We start from the raw sequence: 21,524 nt of genomic DNA on the forward strand, positions 1-21,524 counted from the left end.
AGGGCAGATGCCATCACATCTGGGGGAGCCGGAGGGTGTCAGTGGAGCTTGGATGGGAACTTACCCAGCATCCTAACAAAGGTACAGAAGGACCAGGTGAACTCAGGGCTGATAACACATTACACAGTAATGGTAAAGTGGCATAGTAAGCAAACAGGTTTTCCTCTGGATTTACATATATTTTATTTTCCTACTCTTCCCTAAGCAAACAAGCCATAAGCAAGCGGGCTAAGTGTGCTCAATAAAATCAGCAACACCTGGGATGACCTCTGCCCTCGAGGGACCACTGCAATCTTTGTCAAAGGCATAGGATGCTCCTGCTCTAGTCGCACTTGACCTAGGTGCCCTTTCCGCTACATGCAGACAGCCTCTAAGAAGAACAAAGAACGGAGGTGTCCAGGTTGGCTTGATTTCACCAGTTCACTCAGCTATGGCCACGATCTGCTGACATCAGCTCTGCAATTGAGAGGTCCTGTCTCCAGGGGGAGGCTCGCTGGGCTTGCTTCTGACGAGGGGACCCCCACTGAGGGTCAGTTCCCAGAGGAGAGTGGGGTGGGTCTGGAAAACCCCAAGGGGCAAGGTGGAGGAGCTCTCCTGTCGTAGCAGCTGGTCAGGGTCAGTTCTGCTCCCTGGCTCCACTGAACGCGCCTGAGCCCGTGAGGTCCCCAGGGGTTCCCTGTGGCACGGCAGGCACTTCTGGATGCAGAGCTGGAGGCTGAGGCTGTGACTCCAGGGGCATGTTTGGTGGTGCTTGGGGCTGTTCCTGTGAACAGAGCGGAGTGGGAGGCAAGCGTCAAAGTTGCAGAACAGTCCGTACTGTGGGGCTTGGGGCTTTCCTGCCACACCTGCCATCTGCCCAGACCCCATAGGGAAGGCCACACAGGCAAATTCCTGAGAAGGGTCAGCCAGCTCACCAAGGTGGCCATTGTAGAGAGATCTCAAAAGAGAGGAGGTGCTTTGTCAGGAACTAGGCCTCAGGTCTTTTCCTGGAGGCCACTTCTTCCTATATTGATTTAGGATGGAGGGGATGGGGGCGTTGGAGGAGCAGGTTGACCTCCCATCCAGCCCTGTATCTGAGTGTACCTCATTTTATATCCATAGCCCAAGCCAGCTTGTATCTTGGTGATATGGTTTGGCTGTGTCACCACACAACTCTCACCTTGAATTGTAATAATCCCTACGGGTCGTGGGAAGGACCCAGTGGGAGGTAATTGAATCACAGGGGCGGGTCTTCCCATGCTGTTCTCGTGATAGTGAATAAGTCTCACGAGATCTGATGGTTTTGTAAAGGGGAGTTTCCCTGCACATGCCCTTTTGCCTGTGCCATGTAAGATGTGGCTTTGCTCTTCCTTTGCCTTCTTCCATGATTGTGAGGCCTTCCCAGCCATGTGGAACTGTGAGTCCATTAAACCTCTTTCCTTTATAAATTACCCAGCCTCAGATATGTCTTTATTAGCAGCTGAGAACAAACTAATACACTTGGCTAGAAATGCGTCCTCCCTGTGCCAGGCATGGTGGCTCACACCTGTCATCCTAGCACTTGGGGAGGCAGAGGCAGGCAGATCACGAGGTCAGGAGATTGAGACCATCCTGGCCAACACAGGGAAACCCCGTCTCTACTAAAAATACAAAAATTAGCTGGGCGTGGTGGCGCGTGCCTGTAATCCCAGTACTCGGAAGGCTGAGGCAGGAGAACACTTGAACCAAGGTGTCAGAGGTTGCAGTGAGCCGAGATTGCGCCACTGCACCCCAGCCTGGCAAGAGAGCAAGACTCTGTCTCAAAAAAAAGAAAAGAAGAGGAAAAGAAAAGAAGAGGAAAAGAAAAGAAAGAAAAGCATCCTCCCTGGGTGGATTCTCCTGCCCAGAAAGTGCTGGGGCAGTGGACATGGCCATCTGGAGTGAGCTCTGGCCACCACTTCCCAGCTGCCTTTGACGTCATCTGTAAAATGGGACAGTATTGGCTCACAGATATCCTCAGGATGAAATGAGGTGACGTATAAAATGACTTTAAATGTGGTTACAACGCTGGCATGAATGAAGAGTACCAAGTGATGAGCCCACTGGGCAGAGGCCGTCCTTTCAGATGGCACTCACCCAAGAATGCCCTCCCTCCTCCCCTTCCTCATGGGAAGGCCAGCTCCTCATGGAGTGACTCCTAAATCTTGCTAAGGATCCACTTTGCTGCCCTGAGCATTCCAGGAATGTTACCAAGTGCCTTGAGAGCATTTTCTTTAGTAAGCCCTGTAGCTGGTCAGGATGTACAGCGTCATCAGTTTGCCCCTGTGAAATAGCCCAGAAGGCCTGTGCCCCCCAGGGAGCTGGGCACGGTGGAGGCAGCCTCTGGGCTTGCCGGACCAGGCCAGGGAACTTTGTACCAGGAGGATTACTGACGATCCTTGCACACTCCCTGGCCCAGGGCGGCTGCAGGTCATCTCAGAAGAGTAGAAAAGAAAGGTGACATCACTCGTTTGTCCCTCAGATGTGTCTCGGGTGTAAAAATGTGCTTAAATTGAATGTGAGTTCTAAAAACTGAAAGAGAAGAACAGATTTCAGGTCAGGTGGCTCCTGACCTCAGTGGCGCCATCTCGGCTCACTGCAACCTCTGCCTCCCAGGTTCAAGCGATTCTCTTGTCTCAGCCTCCCCGTGTAGCTGGGATGATAGGCACCAGCCACGATGCCCAGCTAATTTTTGTATTTTTAATAGAAACCGGGTTTCGCCAAGTTGGCCGGGCCATTCTCGAACTCCTGACCTCAGGTGATCCACGCACCTCGGCCTCCCAAAGTGCTAGGATTACAGGTCTGGAGTTTGAGACTGGCCTGGCCAACTTGGCAAAACCCCATCTCTGCTAAAAATACAAAAATCGACTGGGCGTCATGGTGGGTGCCTGTAATCCCAGCTACTCAGGAGGCTAAGGCAAGAGAATAGCTTGAACGTGGGAGGCGGAGGTTGCAGTGAGCCGAGATCACGCCACTGCACTCCAGCCTGGGTGACAGAGCGAGACTTTCATCTCAAAAAAAAAAAAAAAAATAGAATGAATTTCTTCATTGCTGTAAAGCTACCTTCCATATGTGACCAAGGTGAGCAGAAATGGCCTGGCGAGGGTAGCCCTGGTGGGTGAGACACCGTGGGCAGGGCAGGCGGGACGGGGAGGAGAATCAGAGGCCCCTTCGAGGTAACGCTGGGCTGTGGTGTGATGTGTCACCACCAAAACTCATGTGAAGGCCTGGTCCCCAGTGTGGCAACACTGGGAGGTGGAGCCTTTAAGGGGTAATGAGTTTTTTTCTCTAGACTGAATTAGATCTTTTTGCAAAACGAGGCCCTCACCAGAAGCTGAGCAGATGTCGATGAGCTTCCTAGACTTCTAAGCCTTCAGAACCATGAGCTAAATAAGCCTCTTTTCTTCATAAATTACTCAACCTCAGGTATTCTGTTACAGCAACAGAAAACACTAAGATGCTGTGCGAATGCGCGAGTCCATGGCTCCTCGTGGGACCTGGTGTGGGATACTTTGGCTCAGGGGGTCCAAGGCCACTCAGCTCTTCCTCAGCACAGTTCAGCTCATCTCTCTGCTGACCAGCTTCCTACACTGAGGGTTTCCAGTCCCCAAGACTTCCGTCTGTAATGGACGTAACAGTCCATAATGGCACCAGCCCTAGCCCTCCTCCTGGACCAATCAGTGCAGCCCCATAGACACCAGGTCCATCCCTCAGAGTCTAGATTCCAAATTCCAAAGACAAGAATCTGACCGGTCCCAGCTCTTTTGCCAGGCCACACGTATCCAAGGGCATGGGCCAGCCACTGGACAGGCCCTCTTTGCATAAGCGATGGCAAAATACAGGGTGCCTCCTAAGAACAGTCATTAGGAGACCAGCAGCTGTGAGGGCTGATTAGCCTAGAAGGGAACATGGGATGTGGCAGCCAATCCTCTAGCACAACAGAATTAACATAAAACATAAAACAAGCTGGGTTCCAATTACTCCTTAAAACTGGATTTCACCTCCAATTTAGTGGCACACAGCAGGCATCCAATAACAGATGCTGGCCATAGGTACCTAAGGTAAGGATCTTTCTTTTTTTCTTTTTTCTTTTTTTTTTTTTTTTGGAGGCAGAGTTTCACTCTTCTTGCCCAGGCTGGAGTGCAGTGGCGCGATCTCGGTTCACTGCAACCTCCGCCTCCTGGGTTCAAGAGATTGTCCTACCTCAGCCTCGTGAGTAGCTGGGATTACAGGCATGCACCACCACACCCAGCTATTTTTTATTTTATTTTTTTAATATTTTCAGTAGAGATGGGGTTTCACCATGTTGGCCAGGCTGGTCTCAAACACCTGACCTCAGGCCATCCGCCCACCTTGGCCTCCCAAAGTGCGGGGATTACAGGTGTGAGCCCCCACGCCTGGCCAAAGGTAAGATTCTTATGCTCCTGGTGAGCTGGCCAGCAAGACTTAATGCCCATGGTGTCAAGTTGGCTTCATTTTCTTTAACAGCTTTACTGAGATATATTTTCATTCCATGAGGTTGACTCATTTAAAGAGTACAATTCAGTGGTCTTTAGTACATCCACAGAGTTGTGCAACCATCACCACAATCTAATTTTAGAACTTTTTGTTTGTTTGTTTTGTTGAGACAGGGTCTTGCTCTATCACCCAGGCTAGAGTGCAGTGGCATGATCACAGCTCACTGCAGCCTTGACCTTCTGGGCTCTAGTGATCCTCCTGCCTCAGCCTCCCGAGTAGCCAGGACTACAGGTGCACACTGCCATGCCCAGCTAATTTTTTAATATTTTTTGTGAAGACAAGGTCTCCAACTCCTGGGCTCAAACGATCCTCCTGCCTTGGCTTCCCAAGGTGCTGGGACTACAGGTGTGAGCCACTGTGCCTGGCTTAATTTTAGAACTTTTTTTTTTTGAGATGGAGTCTCACTCTGTTGCCCAGACTGGAGTATAGTGGCGCAATCTCGGCTCACTGCAACCTTTCTGCCTCCTGGGTTCCAGCGATCCTCCTGCCTCAGCCTCCTGAGTAGCTGGGATTACAAGTGCGCACCACCACGCCCAGCTAATTTTTGTATTTTTAGTAGAGACAGGATTTCACCAAGTGGGCTAGGCTGGTCTTGAACTCCTGACCTCAAGTGATCCAACAACCTTGGCCTCCCAAAGTGCTGGGATTACAAGGCATGAGCCACCATGCCCAGCTTAATTTTAGAACATTTTTATCATCCCCAAAAGAAACCCATCAGCAGTCGTTCCCCCTTCCCTGCTCTCCCCACAGCCCTAGGCAGCTGCTAATCTGCTTTCTGTCTCTCGATCTGCCTACTCTGGATGTTTTGTGTGAAAGGAGTCATACGACATGCAGCTCTGTGTCTGTCTTTTTTCACTTAGCATGATGTTTTTGAGGTTCGTCCATGTTGCAGTATGGATCAGAACTCCGTCCCTTTTTATTGCTGAATACTATTCCATTGTAGGGACGTAAGTTGAGCATCCCAAATCCGAAACTCTGAAACGCTGCAAAATCTGAAACGTATTGAGCACTGACATGAGGCTCAAAGGAAATGCTCGCTGGAATATTTCAGATTTCTGGATTTGAGATGCTCGGCTGGTAGGTACAATGCAAATATTTTAAAATCCCAAATCTGAAACACCTCTGGTCTCCAGGATTTTGGATGAGGGATACTCGACCTGCACCATTACTCACTGGAGAGCGTCTGAGTGACCCAGAGACCCACACCCCTTGTTACTCACTTCATCTGCGGGGAGCCCGACCAGGACATGTAAAGCAGGATGAGGAAGAGGAGCAGCACGAAGGCAGCCAGGCTCACCCAGAAGGCGATCACGATGGAATCTGCGGGAGGAGGAGATGCATCTCAGCGCTGGGTTGGTGTTGACATAAAGCAACACTGGGGGGCAGTAAGGAGTCCCGGGGTATTGTGGAATGAGGGCCCTGAGTTTCAGTTGTCCTCCAGCCTCTCAGCTGTTACCATGAGGAAGATCTCCCATTAACAATCACTTTGGGAAAGAACAGAGAAGCCAAGAAGCGTTTTTTTTTTTTTTTTCCCCTCAGGGCAGCTGGCCACGGAGTCTGTTTAGGGTGATTGTCTGTTAAGAGGAAACATTGAACGGAATTGTGTGCTTCCTCCCCCCACTCCGCCCCCCGCCCAACCCCACGCATCTGCTTGCCCAGCTCCTAGTGGTGCTCAGAGGAACAGGTCTGAAGGATGGGAGGGAGAGGAGAGGGCTGTGGGCAGCTCCGAGTATTAGGAAGGACTGCTGGGCCCCCGGGAGGGATCTAGCGCCTACCAGGGGCTGTTGGTGGAACAGCTTCAGAGACCCCAAGAGTTGATACTCTAAGAAGGATGAGCGCTGGGCTGCAGCGCGCTGGCGGAGAGGCCCTTTCCGCTCTACAGGAGTTAGCCTAGGTCTGCTCATGCCTGCGTTGGCGAGGTGGAAATAGCGAGTCCCTCTCTCAGGCAGAAAGTCTCATCTCAGGGGCTGTGGCAGGAAGGAGAAAGCACTTTTGCCACCAGTGCGATGGCTGGATTTGTGGCCTGAGGCTGAAGGGGGAAAAGGAAACCGGGAAACACAGTTAGCCTGCCTGGGGCCCTGGGTAGAAGAACCTGGCAGACCAGGAGGGGCCTTTCCCCTTCTCCAGACTCCGGTTTGGGAACGTTAGGCCAGTTGCTATGGAACTACTTTCCAGCACCACAGTTTTTCTTGGTGGTTGTCTGTGGCTGTGGGCAGTCCGGCCCGTAATTCGGGTCTGCGAGTGTCTCATCCCAGACCAACTGCATAATGCCAAATGCCACAAGATGGGATATTCTAGACACCTACGTGTGTCACCAAAAAGGGCTACTTGCGGATGATAACCTAAAGAGAATTCACTGAGCACCTTTTGTGAGGGACTGTTCAGGATTCAGAGGGGGCTAAACCAGCACATGAGAAACTGCTAACTCCCCCCACCCTCCTCCTCTGAACTTCTGCAGTGCTTCCAGCACTAACGATGTCAGTAAATGAGTAAGAGAATGCACAAACCACTGAAAGAATGAATAGAGTGAGATTAATGTACACAGAGGCGGAGGTGGAGGCTCTGGGGTGAAGATTGGTACTTGAGCAAAGGGTGTCATCTCTGCCATCCACAACCCCTGAGAGATAGAAGGAAAAACTGAGGATTCATAAGAGGTGACCTCGGACCCTAAAATTTAACATTAAAAACAGGGTATAATGGGCTGGGCACAGTGGCCCATGCCTATAATCCCAGCACTTTGGGACGCCAAGGTGGGAGGTGGATCACTTGAGTCCAGGAGTTTGAGACCAGCCTGGGCAACATAGCAAGACCCCATGTCTAGAAAAAAAAATTTTTTTAATTACCTGGGCATGGTGGTGTATGCCTATAGTCCTACCCCTTCATGAGGCTGGGACTGGAGGATCACTTGAGGCCAGGAGTTCAAGGCTGAAGTGAGCTATGATCACGCCACTGTGCTCCAGCCTGGGCCACAGAGCGAGACACTGTCTCGGGGGAAAAAAAAAATCCCCCTCAAAACAGGGTATAATGAAAAGGCACGGGTACTTGCAAAAGAATCATGAGCATCTACTGCCTTGTAATCTTCAGCAACTTGGCATTTACACTCCGTGGGGGCAGGGACAGCAAAGACCGCCAGGCTGGCTCTCACGTCGCTCCTCTCTGTCTCTGAGCTGAGGAGCTGATGCCGTCCCCTAGAACAGTGAACTTTTTAAGGGCACCTCTGGATTCCTGGGGAAAGGGAAATGAGATTGGACTGTGTGTCCTAAATTTAAAAGGAATTTTTATTTTATTTTATTGAGACAGAGTCTTGCTCTGTCACCAGGCTGGAGTGCAGTGGCACCATCTCGGCTCACTGCAACCTCCGCCTCCTGGGTTCAAGTGATTCTCCTACCTCAGCCTCCCGAGTAGGATTACAGACACCCACCACCACGCCCAGCTAACTTTTGTATTTTTAGTAGAGATGGGGTTTTACCATGTTGACCAGGGTGGTCTCGATCTCCTGACCTCGTGATCCACCCGCCTCAGCCTCCCAAAGTGCTGGGATTACAGGTGTGAGCCACTGCGCCCGGCCAGCTTAAGGACTTTTGAAAGAAGCTTTTGACTCTCTTAGCCTTCCTTGCCCACTCCCTGTACATTGTCCTACACTCCCCAAGAGTCACAATCTATTTTACAACCCTTACAGTGTAAGAGTACATATGCTGTCAGAAAATGTGGTTGGAAGTTTTATTCTGTAGGGATATTTTAGGTTTCTGCAGACACTAATGTTCTTTTTCCTTCCTAAAAATAGTGCAGGGTTTGAGGTCTTATAGCACCTAGGTAAGTTCTACCAGGGATCTAAAGGAATAGCTTCAAACTCAGCACCTGAGAGCCCCCTTCTCCCAGACTGACACTTGTCTGAGTCCTTGTCATCATCCCCAGATATTGAGCAAGAAATAAGATGACAGGTTTCACAGAACACAGTGTCTTCAGATAAGTGGAGTTTAAGTTTTGTCAGACCAAAAGGCAATCCTCAGCCACTAGTCATTTTCGGTACTAAAATCTCTTTCATCATGTTCTGTTGAAAAAAACAGGCAAGAGAATACGATTCTTTTTCCTCTTCCTACTGAAGGTTCACCCGAGTGCTTGGAGAGAACATTTCATTCCAAAAGCAAGAGCTGTGTGACTCTCTAGTGTCAGGAATATTTAGACATCCCTAAGCTGGTTTTCCCAACAGGGAGCCCCAGGCTGGGTTGACAATGAAACTGGTCCAGCCATAGAAACTTACCTCCTCTCCTCTCTCCTATCCTCCCTTCTCCTCCCTGCCTGTTCTTTCTCCTTTCCTTCCCTCTCTCCTCTCTTCCCTCCTTCCTTTCTTCCCTTCCCCTCTGGGTCCACACTGCTGGAATGAGGGGAATTAGTCATCGGCAGTGGAGTGACAGGATAGGTTCTGGATGGCATGGCCAGGCTGCACTTCATCTTGGGAGGATTTTCATCGAGTTAACAAATTAATCCAATCGAAGGGCTCCTTCTTATAGTAGGCACTTCTGTTTTGGTAAATAAACAGTTCTAGCATTCCTCCGTTCTTCATTCTACTAACGTTTGGGTTCCAGAGTTCCAGTAGAAAATCAAGATGTGGCTGGGCATGGTGCCTCAGTCTGTAATCCCAACACTTTGGGAGGTCAGGACAAGAGGATCACTTGCGGTCAGGAGTTCGAGACCAGCCTGATCTACGTGGTGAAACCCCAACTCTACTAAAAAAAAAAAAATACAAAAATTAGCCGGGCTTGGTGGTGCGTGCCTGTGGTCCCAGCTACTCGGGAGGCTGAGGGAGGAGAATTGCTTGAACCCAGGAGGTGGAGGCTGTGATGAGCCAAGATTGTGCCACTGCACTCCAGCATGGGTGACAGAGTAAGACTTGGTCTTAAAAAAAAAAAAAAGATGTTTTCCTTATTAGGGAATAATAATGTGGTTAAGAACCCAGGCTCTGGAGGTGGGTGTTCCCTGGCTAACCTCTAAATCTGCTCATTTGTAAACTGAGGATAGTAGTACCTATTAAATAGGTACTACTTATATAGAATTACATAAGCATAAATTAAATGTTAGGAGAATTAAAATATCTACATAAATGCTAATGGTGCCATTTCTTGTTCTGTGTTTATGAAACAATTTATAAATAGAATTAAAATTATTATCTGTTAAGAGGATTTTGTGGCAAGTAATATCATTGTATCCTTCAAGTTCACCCAAATGTCGGATATGAGTACAGGGAATTGTGGGGCGCGATGGTTCACGCCTGTAATCCCAGCACTTTGGGAGACCAAAGTTGGTGGATCACCTAAGATCAGGAGTTCAAGACCAGCCTGGCCAACATGGTGAAACCCTGTCTCTACTAAAAATACAAAATAAAATTAGTCAGGCATGGTGGTGCATACCTGTAATCCCAGCTAGTCGGGAGGCTGAGGTAGGTGAATTGCTTGAACCTGGGAGGCGGAGGTTGCAGTGAGCCGAGATCGAGCCACTGCACTCCAACCTGGGTGACAGAGTGACAGAGTGAGACTCCATCTCAAAAAAATAAAAAGAGGGAATTGTGGCATAGGTTACTAGCTGTCAACCCTAAGGTCAGCCCCTTGTATGCTTCCATTGTAATAGGATCCTTGCTTTTAGCAGAACACATGGCCGCCTGAGTTAAAAACTACATTTCCTTGCCTCCTTTTCAGAGAACCATGTGATAAGGTTCTGGCCAACGTGATATGAGTGGAGCCATCACAGGACAGCTTCTAGAAGCCTCCCTCCAGGGATTGCTAGACTTCTAGCACTGTGTGTCCATTTTTATTCCCTTACTCCATGTTGCTCCCTGAACATGGATGTGATGGTCAGAACGTGTCTTGCAACATGAGGATGAGGGCGGCCATGTCCCAGGGATGGTAGTGCAATGAGCTGGAAGGATGTGAGTTCCTAAGGACTCCGTGGAGCCACCTCACCAGCCCAGTCCTGTAGACTGAGAGAAAATAACTTCTGTTTCATATGGTACTCTGTTAGTTGTAATCCATTTTCTTTACCAAGTCAGCAAAGAAACGGACATTCTCAATGAGTGTACCAGAACTTAAAAATCCAAATGAAAAGTGACCTTCAAAATAATCATCCTTTCTGTACCATGGAGTCATAGAATTCTTACTAAAACACACGTATTGATCAAACACTTACAGATCTCTTCTTTTGGAATTACCTTCAAGGAGTCACACATAGACACAACTTTGCTACGTTGTGAGATAATTCATTTATGACATCCAGATGGTATCAACCAGCTTAATCACCCATTTCATTAACCTGATTTGTTCCTGGGTGAATCTTAACTATTTCCAAAAAGAAACTTCATCCTCTTAAAAGAGATACACAATTTATTACCACAAATGTTTCCTAGAATGTTGCCACCCAGCAACATCAGTTCAAGAAGTTGTTGAGCAATAGTAGAGTCATTCAAGCGTTGCACCTGCCCCTAGTGCTACCTTGATGGAAATTCATTTGCAGATACACATTCTGGTATCTTTTGTTTAAAAATTACTTTCACTACTTATGTCATGCCCGTGGGAATGATCATTTGCTGAAGAATTTGAAGCTGCAATTAAAGTTGAGGCCTGAAATTGATTGCTCTGAATGAGAGAAAAAGAGTTATATGTAGTTGTTTTGTTTAATCTGTACTTTGAATTTTCTACATTGTGTACAGAGAAATTGGTTGGCAGTGTCATTTTGTTCTCTTGCTTCCAATGCTCAGAGAAGCAGATGAACAGATTGTCTCATTGAACCAGCGTGACAGTAGAGGTCAATATGGACTGTGACCGGTTCTTCTTAACCCATAACTAAAGGGAAGGAGGTATATTGACCTGAGAGGTAAATAATAGAGCATTAAGCCAGGTACTACTCAAGGGAAATCAGCCCATTCTACTCTCTGAAAGGGAGCATTAGGCTGGTGTCTGGAGACTCACTATGTTAGAATAATCTGTATTGCTGCTGTAAGATTGGTTTTCTTCCTCGGAAAAGGGCACAGATGAAGATCAAACATGTAATTGGTCAATTAAGGCAGGGCTGCAGGAAACAGATTTGCATTTTCCACCTTGATGACAGTTTCAAGGAAAGGTTGTGATTCTTAACCTTTCCTTGGAACAGTCAGAAGCCAGAAGCCCTGTCTGAAAATCACAAGGGCAAAATCCCCGTCAAGTGCCTGCAACAAAATCACACCAGACTTTGAGCAGTCCCTGGGAAAGGGCAGCCCAGAGCCTTCAATTCGGCGCTGATTGCTCCATATAAATATATATATGTAAATCTCTAAATGTTTCCAAATATCTGCCCCAACATGATGGGATATATTCCAGCATATGTATGTATTAGTCTGTTTCCACATTGCTATAAAGAAATACCTGAGACTGGGTAATTTATTTAAAAAATAAATAAATAAAAAAAGAGGTTTCATTCGCTCGTGTTCCGCAGGCTGTACAGGAAGTATGGCAGCTTCTGCTTCTGGGGAGACCTCAGGAAACTTACAGTTACGGCAGAAGGCAAAAGGGGAGCCAGCACTTTACATGGCCAGAGCAAGAGGAAGAAAGAGGAGATGCCACACACTTTTAAACAACCAGATTTCATAATAACTCACTCACTATCATGAGAAAGCACCAAGGAGATGGTGCTAACCCATTCATGAGAACTCTGTCCCCATGACCCAGTCACCCACTACCATGCCCCACCTCCAACACTGGGGATTACGATTCAACATGAGATTTGCTGGGGACACAGATCCAAATCATATCAGAGCATAAACACAAAAATTTTAAAATCCATCCTCCTTGGGCCGAGCGCGGTGGCTCATGCCTGTAATCCCAGCACTTTGGGAGGCTGAGGTGGGTGGATCACAAGGTCAGGAGATCGAGGCCATCCTGGCGAACACAGTGAAACCCCATCTCTACTAAAAATACAAAAAATTAGCCGGGTGTGGTGGTGGCGCCTGTAGTCCCAGCTACTCAGGAGGCTGAGGAAGGAGAATGGTATGAACCCAGGAAGCAGATTGCAGTGAGCCGAGATCATGCCACGGCACTCCAGACTGGACAACAGAATGAGACTCTGTGTCCAAAAAAAAAAAAGAAAAGAAAAGAAAAAATTCCATCGTCCCTGTTAGGTTAATGCATGAACCCTGCATATTCTTTGTATTTTGATTCCTCCTCTACTCTGAACAAGATTTGAACCCAGCCTGGCCTCACACATTTTAGCCAGCTGCCCAAATGGCATTCTAGTGAAAACATCTTTTTTTTTTTTTTTTTTTTTTTTTTTTAGATGGAGTCTCATTCTGTTGCCCAGGCTCTCGAGTGCAGTAGAATGACCTTGGCTCACTGTAACCTCTGCCTCACAGGTTCAAGTGATTCTCCTGCCTCAGCCTCCTGAGTAGCTGGGATTACAGGCACCTGCCACCACACCCAGCTAATTTTTTGTATTTTTAGTAGAGATGGGGTTTTGCCATGTTGGCCAGGCTGGTCTCGAATACCTGACCTCAAGTGATCCACCCACCTGGGCCTCCCAAAGTGCTAGGATTAGAGGCATGAGTCACCACACATGGCCTAGCGAAAACATCTAAGCCAGAGCTTTGCCTTTTTATTTCCATCTTGAAGCATCCCTGGGCCCTGGGATCCACTCAGCTTCTTCCTGTCTTTGATGTGTGTTGCTGCAGAGAAGGTTTGCAGAACTAGGGTGTGATGTTATTCTGATTTGATTGGGGAGGAGACCCAGGCTCCAAAGAACTGGCCAGCTGAGAGAAAGTTGAATTCATCAGCAAGGAAGTCAACAAAGGCAGTCACCTGCTTTCTGTGGTATGACCTCTGTCCACCCTCACCTGACTCACGCTCACCTCACCCCACCCCACCCATGAAGCCATGGAAGAGCATCCCTCAGACTGCCTAACACAGAATTTTGCTTCTGTCTGTTTTAGATTTTTTTTTAAGTAAACTTATCTGAATTCTAATACTGAAAACAAAAGTACACAGAACAGCTTCACTTAACACACAACAGTGGAAGAAGTTTCACTCCCACCAAGGCCATTATTTACCATAGCAAAATCCTGGAAACGCCCTGTATGTTCAAAGATACAAATTTCTATAACATCATGCAAAGTCTTTGTGAAAGAGTATTTAAGGACATGGGAAAACAAAATATTATGAGGTCAATATGAACAGAGTACAAAACAATACAGTGAGATCCTGTATCTCTATCTATCTATCTATCTAATATTAATAGTAGACTCACTCTGGCTGCTTTAGCTGAAACCCAAGACTGAAATCCAATCCAAAGATGGTGTTATTGTCAGAATGTTGTGTCCTCCCAAAATTCATATGTTGAATCCCTAATCCCCATTGTGACAGTATTTGGAAGTGGGTCCTCATCTAATGAAATTTAGATGACATTATAAGAGTGGTGCTCCCATAGCGGGATTAGTGTCCTTCTAAGAAGAGGACAAGACACAGAATGTATTTGCACCACCCCCACTGTGCCCACTGAGGAAAGGCCATGAGAGGACACAGCAAGAAGGTGGCCATCTATTTTCAAGCCAGGAAGGGAGCTCTCACCAGACACTGAATCTGCTGTCATCTTGATCTTGGACTTCCAGCCTCTATAACTGTATGAAAATAAATTTTTTTTAAACCACCCAGTCTATGGTATTTTGTTATATTGGCTTGAGCAGACTAAGGCAGGTGCCAACTACTTAAAGTTGGGTTTCATGATGCTTGGGTCTGAATAATTTTTTTTAGAGATGATAGAACAGTGTGTGGAGTCTCCCACAACTCTTACTCTGTTGGAGAGGGCGGGAAGCTGCATTAGTCCATTCTTGCACTGCTATAAAGAAATACCTGAGACTGGGTAATTTATGAAGAAAAGACGCTTAACTGGCTCACAGTTCTGCAGGCTGTACAGGAAGCATGGCTGAGGAGTCTCAGGAAAGTTGCAGTCATGGTAGAAGGCAAAGGGGAAGCAGGCACATCTTCACATGGCCAGAGCAGGAGGAAGCGGTGGGGGGGCGTCATACACATTTAAACAACCAAATCTCATAAGCAACAACTCACTATCACAAGAGCAGCATCAAGGAGGAGATCTGTCCTCATGATCCAATCGCCTCCCACCAGACCCCACCCCCAACATTGGGGGTTGCAATTTGACATGAGATTTGAGTGGGAATACAGACCTAAACCATATCAGAGGCACTTCCCTGACCTTGAGTCAGGCTAGAGTCTGGCGTGTGCTCCAGAAAATCTCCAGAGGAAGAGGCTCAGCAGTTGGTGGCAGCAGAGTAGACAGGGGGCTGCCATCCTGGTGTCAGAGGGAAAGCTGTGTGCAGTGCAAGACACATTAGAGGGCCTCAGGGGAGGGTAGGCTCAGAGTCTGGAGCAGGCTAAAGGGATGGTGGAGCAACTCCAGGTGGGGTTGGTCTGAAAACAGAGAAAGGAGCTGGCAGATCTAATAAAGGAAAAGCATCCATTTCACCATGCTGGGGAAATAGGAAGCTCTAACTTTGAGTGGAATTCAAGGATGGTTTGTGTTTAAACATTTTAAAAATGTATTTCATGGGACTGGACATTTGCTTTGGTAACTAAAGTGACTCAGATATTTCTTCAAATTTAAGAGTGAGTGGTGAAGCTATGAGGCGGGGAAAGAACCAGTGCCACTAGCTAGGTTTGCAAGGCAGCCTTGACTTCCTGGTCTCAAGCAATCCTCCTGCCTCAGCCTCCTGTATAGCTGGGACCACAGGCACATGCCACCACACCCAGCTAATTGTTCATTCATTCACTCATTCATTCATTCATTCATTTGTGGAGACGGGGTCTTCCTATGTTGCCCAGGCTGAATATCCATCCTGCAATTTTTACTAATCCCGTGGTTGTGGAGTGCTCTCTCATGGCTCTCTCCCCATGCATTTCCCAGGCCACTTGTGAAGCTGCACATTTTTTCTCTCTGTGGGCCATTTGAGTTTTCTCTGTGGCTACTGTCTTTTCATACCCTTGCCTATACTCTTTTGTTCTTTTCCTTATTGACTGATAAATTGCATTAAATGATGAAATAATAAACTCGTTTCCATTTTAAAAGAAAAAAGATATTTCCAGAACAGTTTCCAAAAATATAAGAAAAGAGTTGGCCGAGCACGGTGGCTCATGCTTGTAATCCCAGCACTTTGGGAGGCCGAGGCAGGCGGATCACAATATCGGAGTTCAAGACCAGCCTGGCCAACACTGTGAAACCCTGTCTCTACTAAAAATGCAAAAATTAGCTGGGTGTGGTGGCAGGCACCTGTAATCCCAGCTACTCAGGAGGCTGAGGCAGGAGAATCGCTTGAACCCAGGAAGCGGAGGTTGCAGCGAGCCGAGATCGCGCCACTGCAGTCCAGGCTAGGTGACAGAGATAGACTCCATCTTAACAAAACAAACAAAAAGAAGGAAGAAGGGAAGGGAGGGGAGGGGAGAAGAGGGGAGGGGGGGAGGGGAGGGGAGGGGAGGGGAGGGGAGGGGAGGGAAGGGAAGGGAAGGGAAGGGAAGGGAAGGGAAGGGAAGGGAAGGGAAGGGAAGGGAAGGGAGAGGAAGGGAGAGTCACTGCAACTTCTTGTTCTTTGTTCTTCCTTGAAAATGCCAGGTGCTCACCTGCCCTGGAGCCCTTGCCCTGCCGTTCCTGCTGCATGGGAGGCTTCTTCTGAGACCTCCTCCAGGCGCCATCGTGATGGCTCACCTCCTCCCAGGGACCCTGGGGAGGCCTTCACTGGTGCCCTGTTCACAGTGGCAACCTTTCCTTGGGTCCCTGTTCTCCCTAGCTGCCCCCTCTAGTTTTATTTTTTATTTTTTTGAGACAGAGTTTTGCTCTTGTTGCCCGGGCTGGAGTGCAATGGTGCAATCTCAGCTCACTGCAGCCTCTGCCTCCCAGGTTCAAGCAATTCTCCTGCCTCAGCTTCCCAAGCAGATGGAATTACAGGCACCCGCCACCATGCCCAGCTAAGTTTTTGTATTTTTAGTAGAGATGGGGTTTCGCCATGTTGGCCAGGCTGGTCTTGAACTCCTGACCTCAGGCGTGATCCACCCACCTCGGTCTCCCAAAGTGCTGGGATTACAGGCATGAGCCACCGTGCCCAGCCCAGTTTTATTTTTCTGTATGGAGCACATATTACCATCTGCCACATTTTTCTTGTTTATAGTGAATTAAAGACCACCTCATATTTTCATATTACCATCTGCCACATTTTTCTTGTTTATGGTGAATTAAAGACCACCTCATATTTTCAACAGTTCTCCCATTGAGACGGGAGCTCTCATTCTCTCTACTTGAATCTGGCTAGCCTGGGTAACGGACCTGCCCAGGGGAACACGGCCAGGACGTGGCAGAGCCAAGATGTGAATCCAGCTGACTGGCTCAGCAGTCCGCGTGCCTGGCCTTTGCCTAGCCCCTGCCTCCTGGTGGGTTCCCTAGAAAAAAACTCAACAACCACCTATTTGGAGTTTAAAGATTCTTATGTCTGTTGTGGGGGGTAGGGGGGGATTTTTGTCTAGCCCCAAACTTCTCTTCTAGGGAAAATAGAAATTACATTCAAATAAAACATAAAGACTGGGATACTGTGACACAAATAGGAATAAAAAAGACCCCAAGAAGCATCTCTCTCTGTGGGTGTCAAGGACCCCTGACACCCTAAGGGGCTTGGAGGTGAAATGGTGTCTGTTATCTTCTGTCATAAATTTGGAATTCACCTCCTAAGAAATGAAGATACTTTGGAAGCAAAAACATTATTATTATTATTATCATCATCATCATTATTTGAGATGGAGTCTTGCTCTGTTGCCCAGGTTGGAATGCAGTGGTGTGACCTCATCTCACTGCAACCTCCGCCTCCTGGGTTCAAGCGATTCTTGTGCCTCAGTCTCCCGAGTAGCTGGAATTATAGGCATGTGTCAACACACCCAGCTAATTTTTGTGTTTTTAGTAGAGATAGGGTTTCACCATGTTGGCCAGGCTGGTCTCAAACTCCTGACCTCAAGTGATCTACCCGCCTCGGCCTCCCAAAGTGCTGAGATTACCGGCATGAGCCACCGTGCCTGGACTGCGTTTACTTTTTCTGTGTGTGTGTGGAGATGAGGGTCTCACTATGTTGCCCGGGCTGGCCTCGAACTCCTGGCGTCAAGTCATCCTCTCTAGTTGGTGGGATTACAGGTGTGAGCAACGGCACCTAGCCCTGCATTTACTGTTTGACGGACAGTATCTGATTATAGTGAGTGAAAATCCAAGGAAGCCAAGACTTCCTATGGGATAGGTAATGCATGGGTTTCCAGGGCTGAGACCCAATCTTTCCAGGCTTTGTTTTTGTTTTGTTTCTCATGCTCACTTCCTCATCTAATTTGTCATTGTGATCAAGTAACTGGACTCCTCAGAGAAGATTATCCACACATGCCATGTTAGCCAAGAGATAAGGAACCCGAGGGCAGATGAGCAAAAAGAAGCAAAGTCATGCTAGTTTGTCCTTGCTGAGACCATGATGATTAAATGTATGTTGGCATTTAAGCAAAAATTATTAAATCCTGCATCTTAGGGATGGAGAGAATAACTGTCCTAAATCTAAATACAGACAATGGAAAAGGCAAATCTCTAATTTGAGGAAACTCGCTCAGCTTATTGGAGCCCCAAACAAATTAAACAAGAAATCTGTCTTTAAAAGAATACTCTGGCCAGGTGCAGTGGCTCACACCTGTAATCCCAGCACTTTGGGAAGCCGAGATGGGGGGATCACTTGAGGCCAGGAGTTCCAGACCAGCCTGGGTAACATAACATGTCTCTACAAAAACTACACAAAATTAACCAGGCGTGGTGGCATGTGCCTGTAGTCTCAGTTACTTGGGAGGCTAAGGTAGGAGGATTAGTTGACCCAGGGTGGTCAAGGCTGCAGTGAGCTATGGTCATGCCACTGCACTCCAGCCTAAGCAACAGAGCTAGACCCTATCTCCAAAATAAAATAAAATAAAATAAAAATTCTGCTTCCAAAGTGTCTTCGTGACTTAGCAGGTTAATTCCAAGCTTATTACAGAACTTAACAGATACAATTTCTTTCCCGGCCCCATTCATTTATATCTACGAGTGAACTAGCCACACTGCTGCTTTCCCGTGATGTCTACTGGAGTTAATAAGTGAATGCAGAAAAAGCTGGGAGTGGCCAGTCATTTGGGCTGGCCCCCAGCCTCTGTCGGGCCGGCTTCCCTAGTTTAGACTTACGTTTGTGGGCTTTCAGCTTCTTCTCATCTACGGGAATGAGGTCCAGATAGTCCAGGTAGTATTCATAGCTGTAGTATGGGGCAGAGGCGTTGGTCCCGTTGGCCATGTCTGTGGCACTGGGCAGTCAGCGTCCGGGCCAGCTGCCTCGCCTCTGGAGCCAGGCGCCGAGCCCCTGGGAGGAGACTGCCTCACTGATTTCTGCAGGAATCGTCCAAGTGTGTCTGTGGGTCTCTAGGCTCAAGGTCTGCCCACTTATCAGAGCTATTTGGCTGGAAGAAAGGTCAGGGGGGTGTGCCTCACATCGCCAGCATCCAGCAGAGCCTCCCATCCTGCTGCTCCTTGATAAAACTCCAAAGCAAACAGAGCAGAGAGACGGGAGAATGGCTTTCCAGGGCAGCCCTAGGATGCCCCTCTGTGTCAGGACAGGGAGCTGGGCAGGAAATAGATGCCCAGGGCCCCTTAGAAAATGCCCAGTAGGAACGGAAAGACAATTGCTTTTTGCCTTAAATACTTGAAAAGTTAAAAGAATCAAAATGTAAGCCTGACAGTGCCCTTGACTTACATTTAAGCAGTTCTTGATGCTATTGAGCAACCACCGAACTGCTGGCTTAGATTCAAAATCTGAGGGCAGAAATTGAGTGATGTCAGCCGTGAACTTGTAAAAACCTCTGTCATGTACTCAAAGCCAGTTAATTAAAACCAATGAGAGCCCCCTGTCCCAACAGAGTGCACCTCTCCGCTTATATCTAAGCCCCCAAGAACCAACCAGCTGGCCGCATTTGTTCAAACTCAAAAGGCTGTTTATCTGGGCCACGACCCCATGTGGTTCGAGCTCTTGGGAAATAGAGTCCACTCAGCTCTTGGCTGATACCACACGTGACGTAGATTCTGCTGGGTTTCTCTAGGGCTTGACTCCAAATTCTACACCCTCTTCTAAGATCCTCAGACACTAACAAGAGGAACATTCTGAACATCTGGAATGAGCAGGACCACAGGTGACAGGAACCCTAGAATTTAGCCTTTGAGAATTAGGACGCCAAAATACACAGCTTATGGGGCCTTTCCCTCCAATACGCCCCGCTTTCTTGTGTTCTTGATTCAGGTCTACACTGTCAGAATAAAGCTGGGTATTGACAGTGTAGACAGTCCACCCAGATAACTTGAGCCCCTCTGCTGGTTTTGCTGAGGCTTGCCATGCCTGAGGCATTCCTTGGGGAGCACTTTGAGGGTAGTTCAGTTGACTGGAAGGGGAGGAATGAGGCTCTTGTGTTTCCAAAGGGAGTGGCAAAAGATCCACTTGAACAGTAAAACAAAACCCCTGGTCCCGCTACACCCTACACTTCTGACACCAGACGTGTGGGCTTTTCCATACCAAGCAACTTCCTATTCTTGGCAGACACTGGCTGGGTGTCCTACAATGTAACTCAATCCTGACACTATGTCATTTGCTAGAATGGCTCATACACAGAACTTGGGACAAACAGTTCACTTACTAAATGACTGGTTTGTCATAAAAGAATACAACTCAGGAACAGCCACGTGGAAGAGACACGTGGGGCAGGGTATGGGAAGGGGCACGGATATTTCCACGCTTGATCCAGGTGCACACCCTCCCAGCACCTCAACGTGTTCAGCAACTTGGAAGTTCTCTGAACCCCCTCGAGGAGGGTTTTTGTAGGGTTTTATCATGTGCTATGCCATCTAGATTATTATTATATTCCATTATGTGGGCAGCATTGATGAAATCACTGGCTATCAGTGAATGAACTCAATCCCCAGTCTCTCTCCCTTTTCCAGGGTGGGAGGGAACGTTGCAACCCTCTAATATATGGTGGGTTCCTCTGACAACCAGCCCCCACCTCATTAGCATAAACTCAGGTAGAGTTGAAAGTGGTTTATGCTGAATAACAGAAGACGCTCCTCTTACTCCATTACTCAGGTATTGCAAGTTTTATGGGCTGTGCTACCAGGGACAAAGATCAAATACAGTCAAATGCTGATTAATAATGCTTCCATCAATGACCAACTCCATATAGAACCATGGTCACATAAGATTATCATAGAGCTGGAAAATTCCTATCACTTAGTGACGTTGTAGCCAACATAACATCATTGCACATTTACTTTATTTTATAAATACATTTAGTATACGCTAAGTGTGGTGTTTATAAAGTCTACAGTAGTGTCCAGTAATGTCCTAAGCCTTTGCATTCACTCACCACTCCCTGCCTCATGCAGGGCAACTTCCAGGCCTGCAGGAGTCATTCAGGTAAGGACCCTATACAGATGTACTATTTTTTTTACTGTTTTTTTTTTTTTTTATACTGTATCTTTTGTATGTTTAGATATGTTTATATCTAACACTAATAATATCATAATACTATCATAAATCCTTACCATTGTGTTATAATTGCCTAAAGTATTCAGCATAGTAACAATAGGTTTGTAGCCTGGGGACAATAGGCTAGGCCGTACAGCCGAGGTGTGTGGTAGGCTGTACCCTCTAGATTCATGTAAGTTACACTCTCTGGTGTTCACACAATAACGAAATCACCTCGCGATGCAGTTCTCACAACGTATCCCCGTCGTGAAGTGACACATGACTCTACATGTTTCTTGTATCAAAATATCACAGACATCCCCCACACCATACACCCACCTGTGTACTTCCAGATGTTTCTGTGTACACTGCTGTGCACGTGCCTCCCAGGTGTGTACAACACTGTGCAGATATCACGTCTGTTCTGGGCTGAACTGTGCTC

General features: G+C 47.5%; 1 protein-coding gene across 5 annotated transcripts; it reads right to left on the reverse strand.

Moving 5' to 3' along the window:
- Positions 1-164: 164 nt before the first annotated feature.
- On the reverse strand, positions 165-18,997 carry MRAP (melanocortin 2 receptor accessory protein). Of its 5 annotated transcripts, none has more exons than XM_050786042.1 (4): positions 18,763-18,841; positions 9,089-9,242; positions 5,736-5,835; positions 165-763 (listed from the first exon to the last, which is right to left on the reverse strand). In XM_050786042.1, the coding sequence occupies exons 3-4, from the start codon at positions 5,762-5,764 to the stop codon at positions 451-453; spliced, it is 342 nt and encodes a 113-aa protein (XP_050641999.1). In that variant the 5' UTR covers positions 5,765-5,835; positions 9,089-9,242; positions 18,763-18,841; the 3' UTR covers positions 165-450. The 5 variants fall into 5 exon arrangements, with proteins under 5 accessions (XP_050641999.1, XP_050641998.1, XP_050641997.1 ...); XM_050786041.1 differs by lacking the exon at positions 9,089-9,242 and adding an exon at positions 6,291-6,482 and having other exon boundaries at positions 18,763-18,837; XM_050786040.1 differs by lacking the exon at positions 9,089-9,242 and having other exon boundaries at positions 18,763-18,997.
- Between the last annotated feature and the right edge of the window lie 2,527 nt (positions 18,998-21,524).

The sequence above is a fragment of the Macaca thibetana genome, chromosome 3 (genome assembly GCF_024542745.1).
Source record: "Macaca thibetana thibetana isolate TM-01 chromosome 3, ASM2454274v1, whole genome shotgun sequence".
NCBI lineage: Eukaryota > Metazoa > Chordata > Mammalia > Primates > Cercopithecidae > Macaca > Macaca thibetana.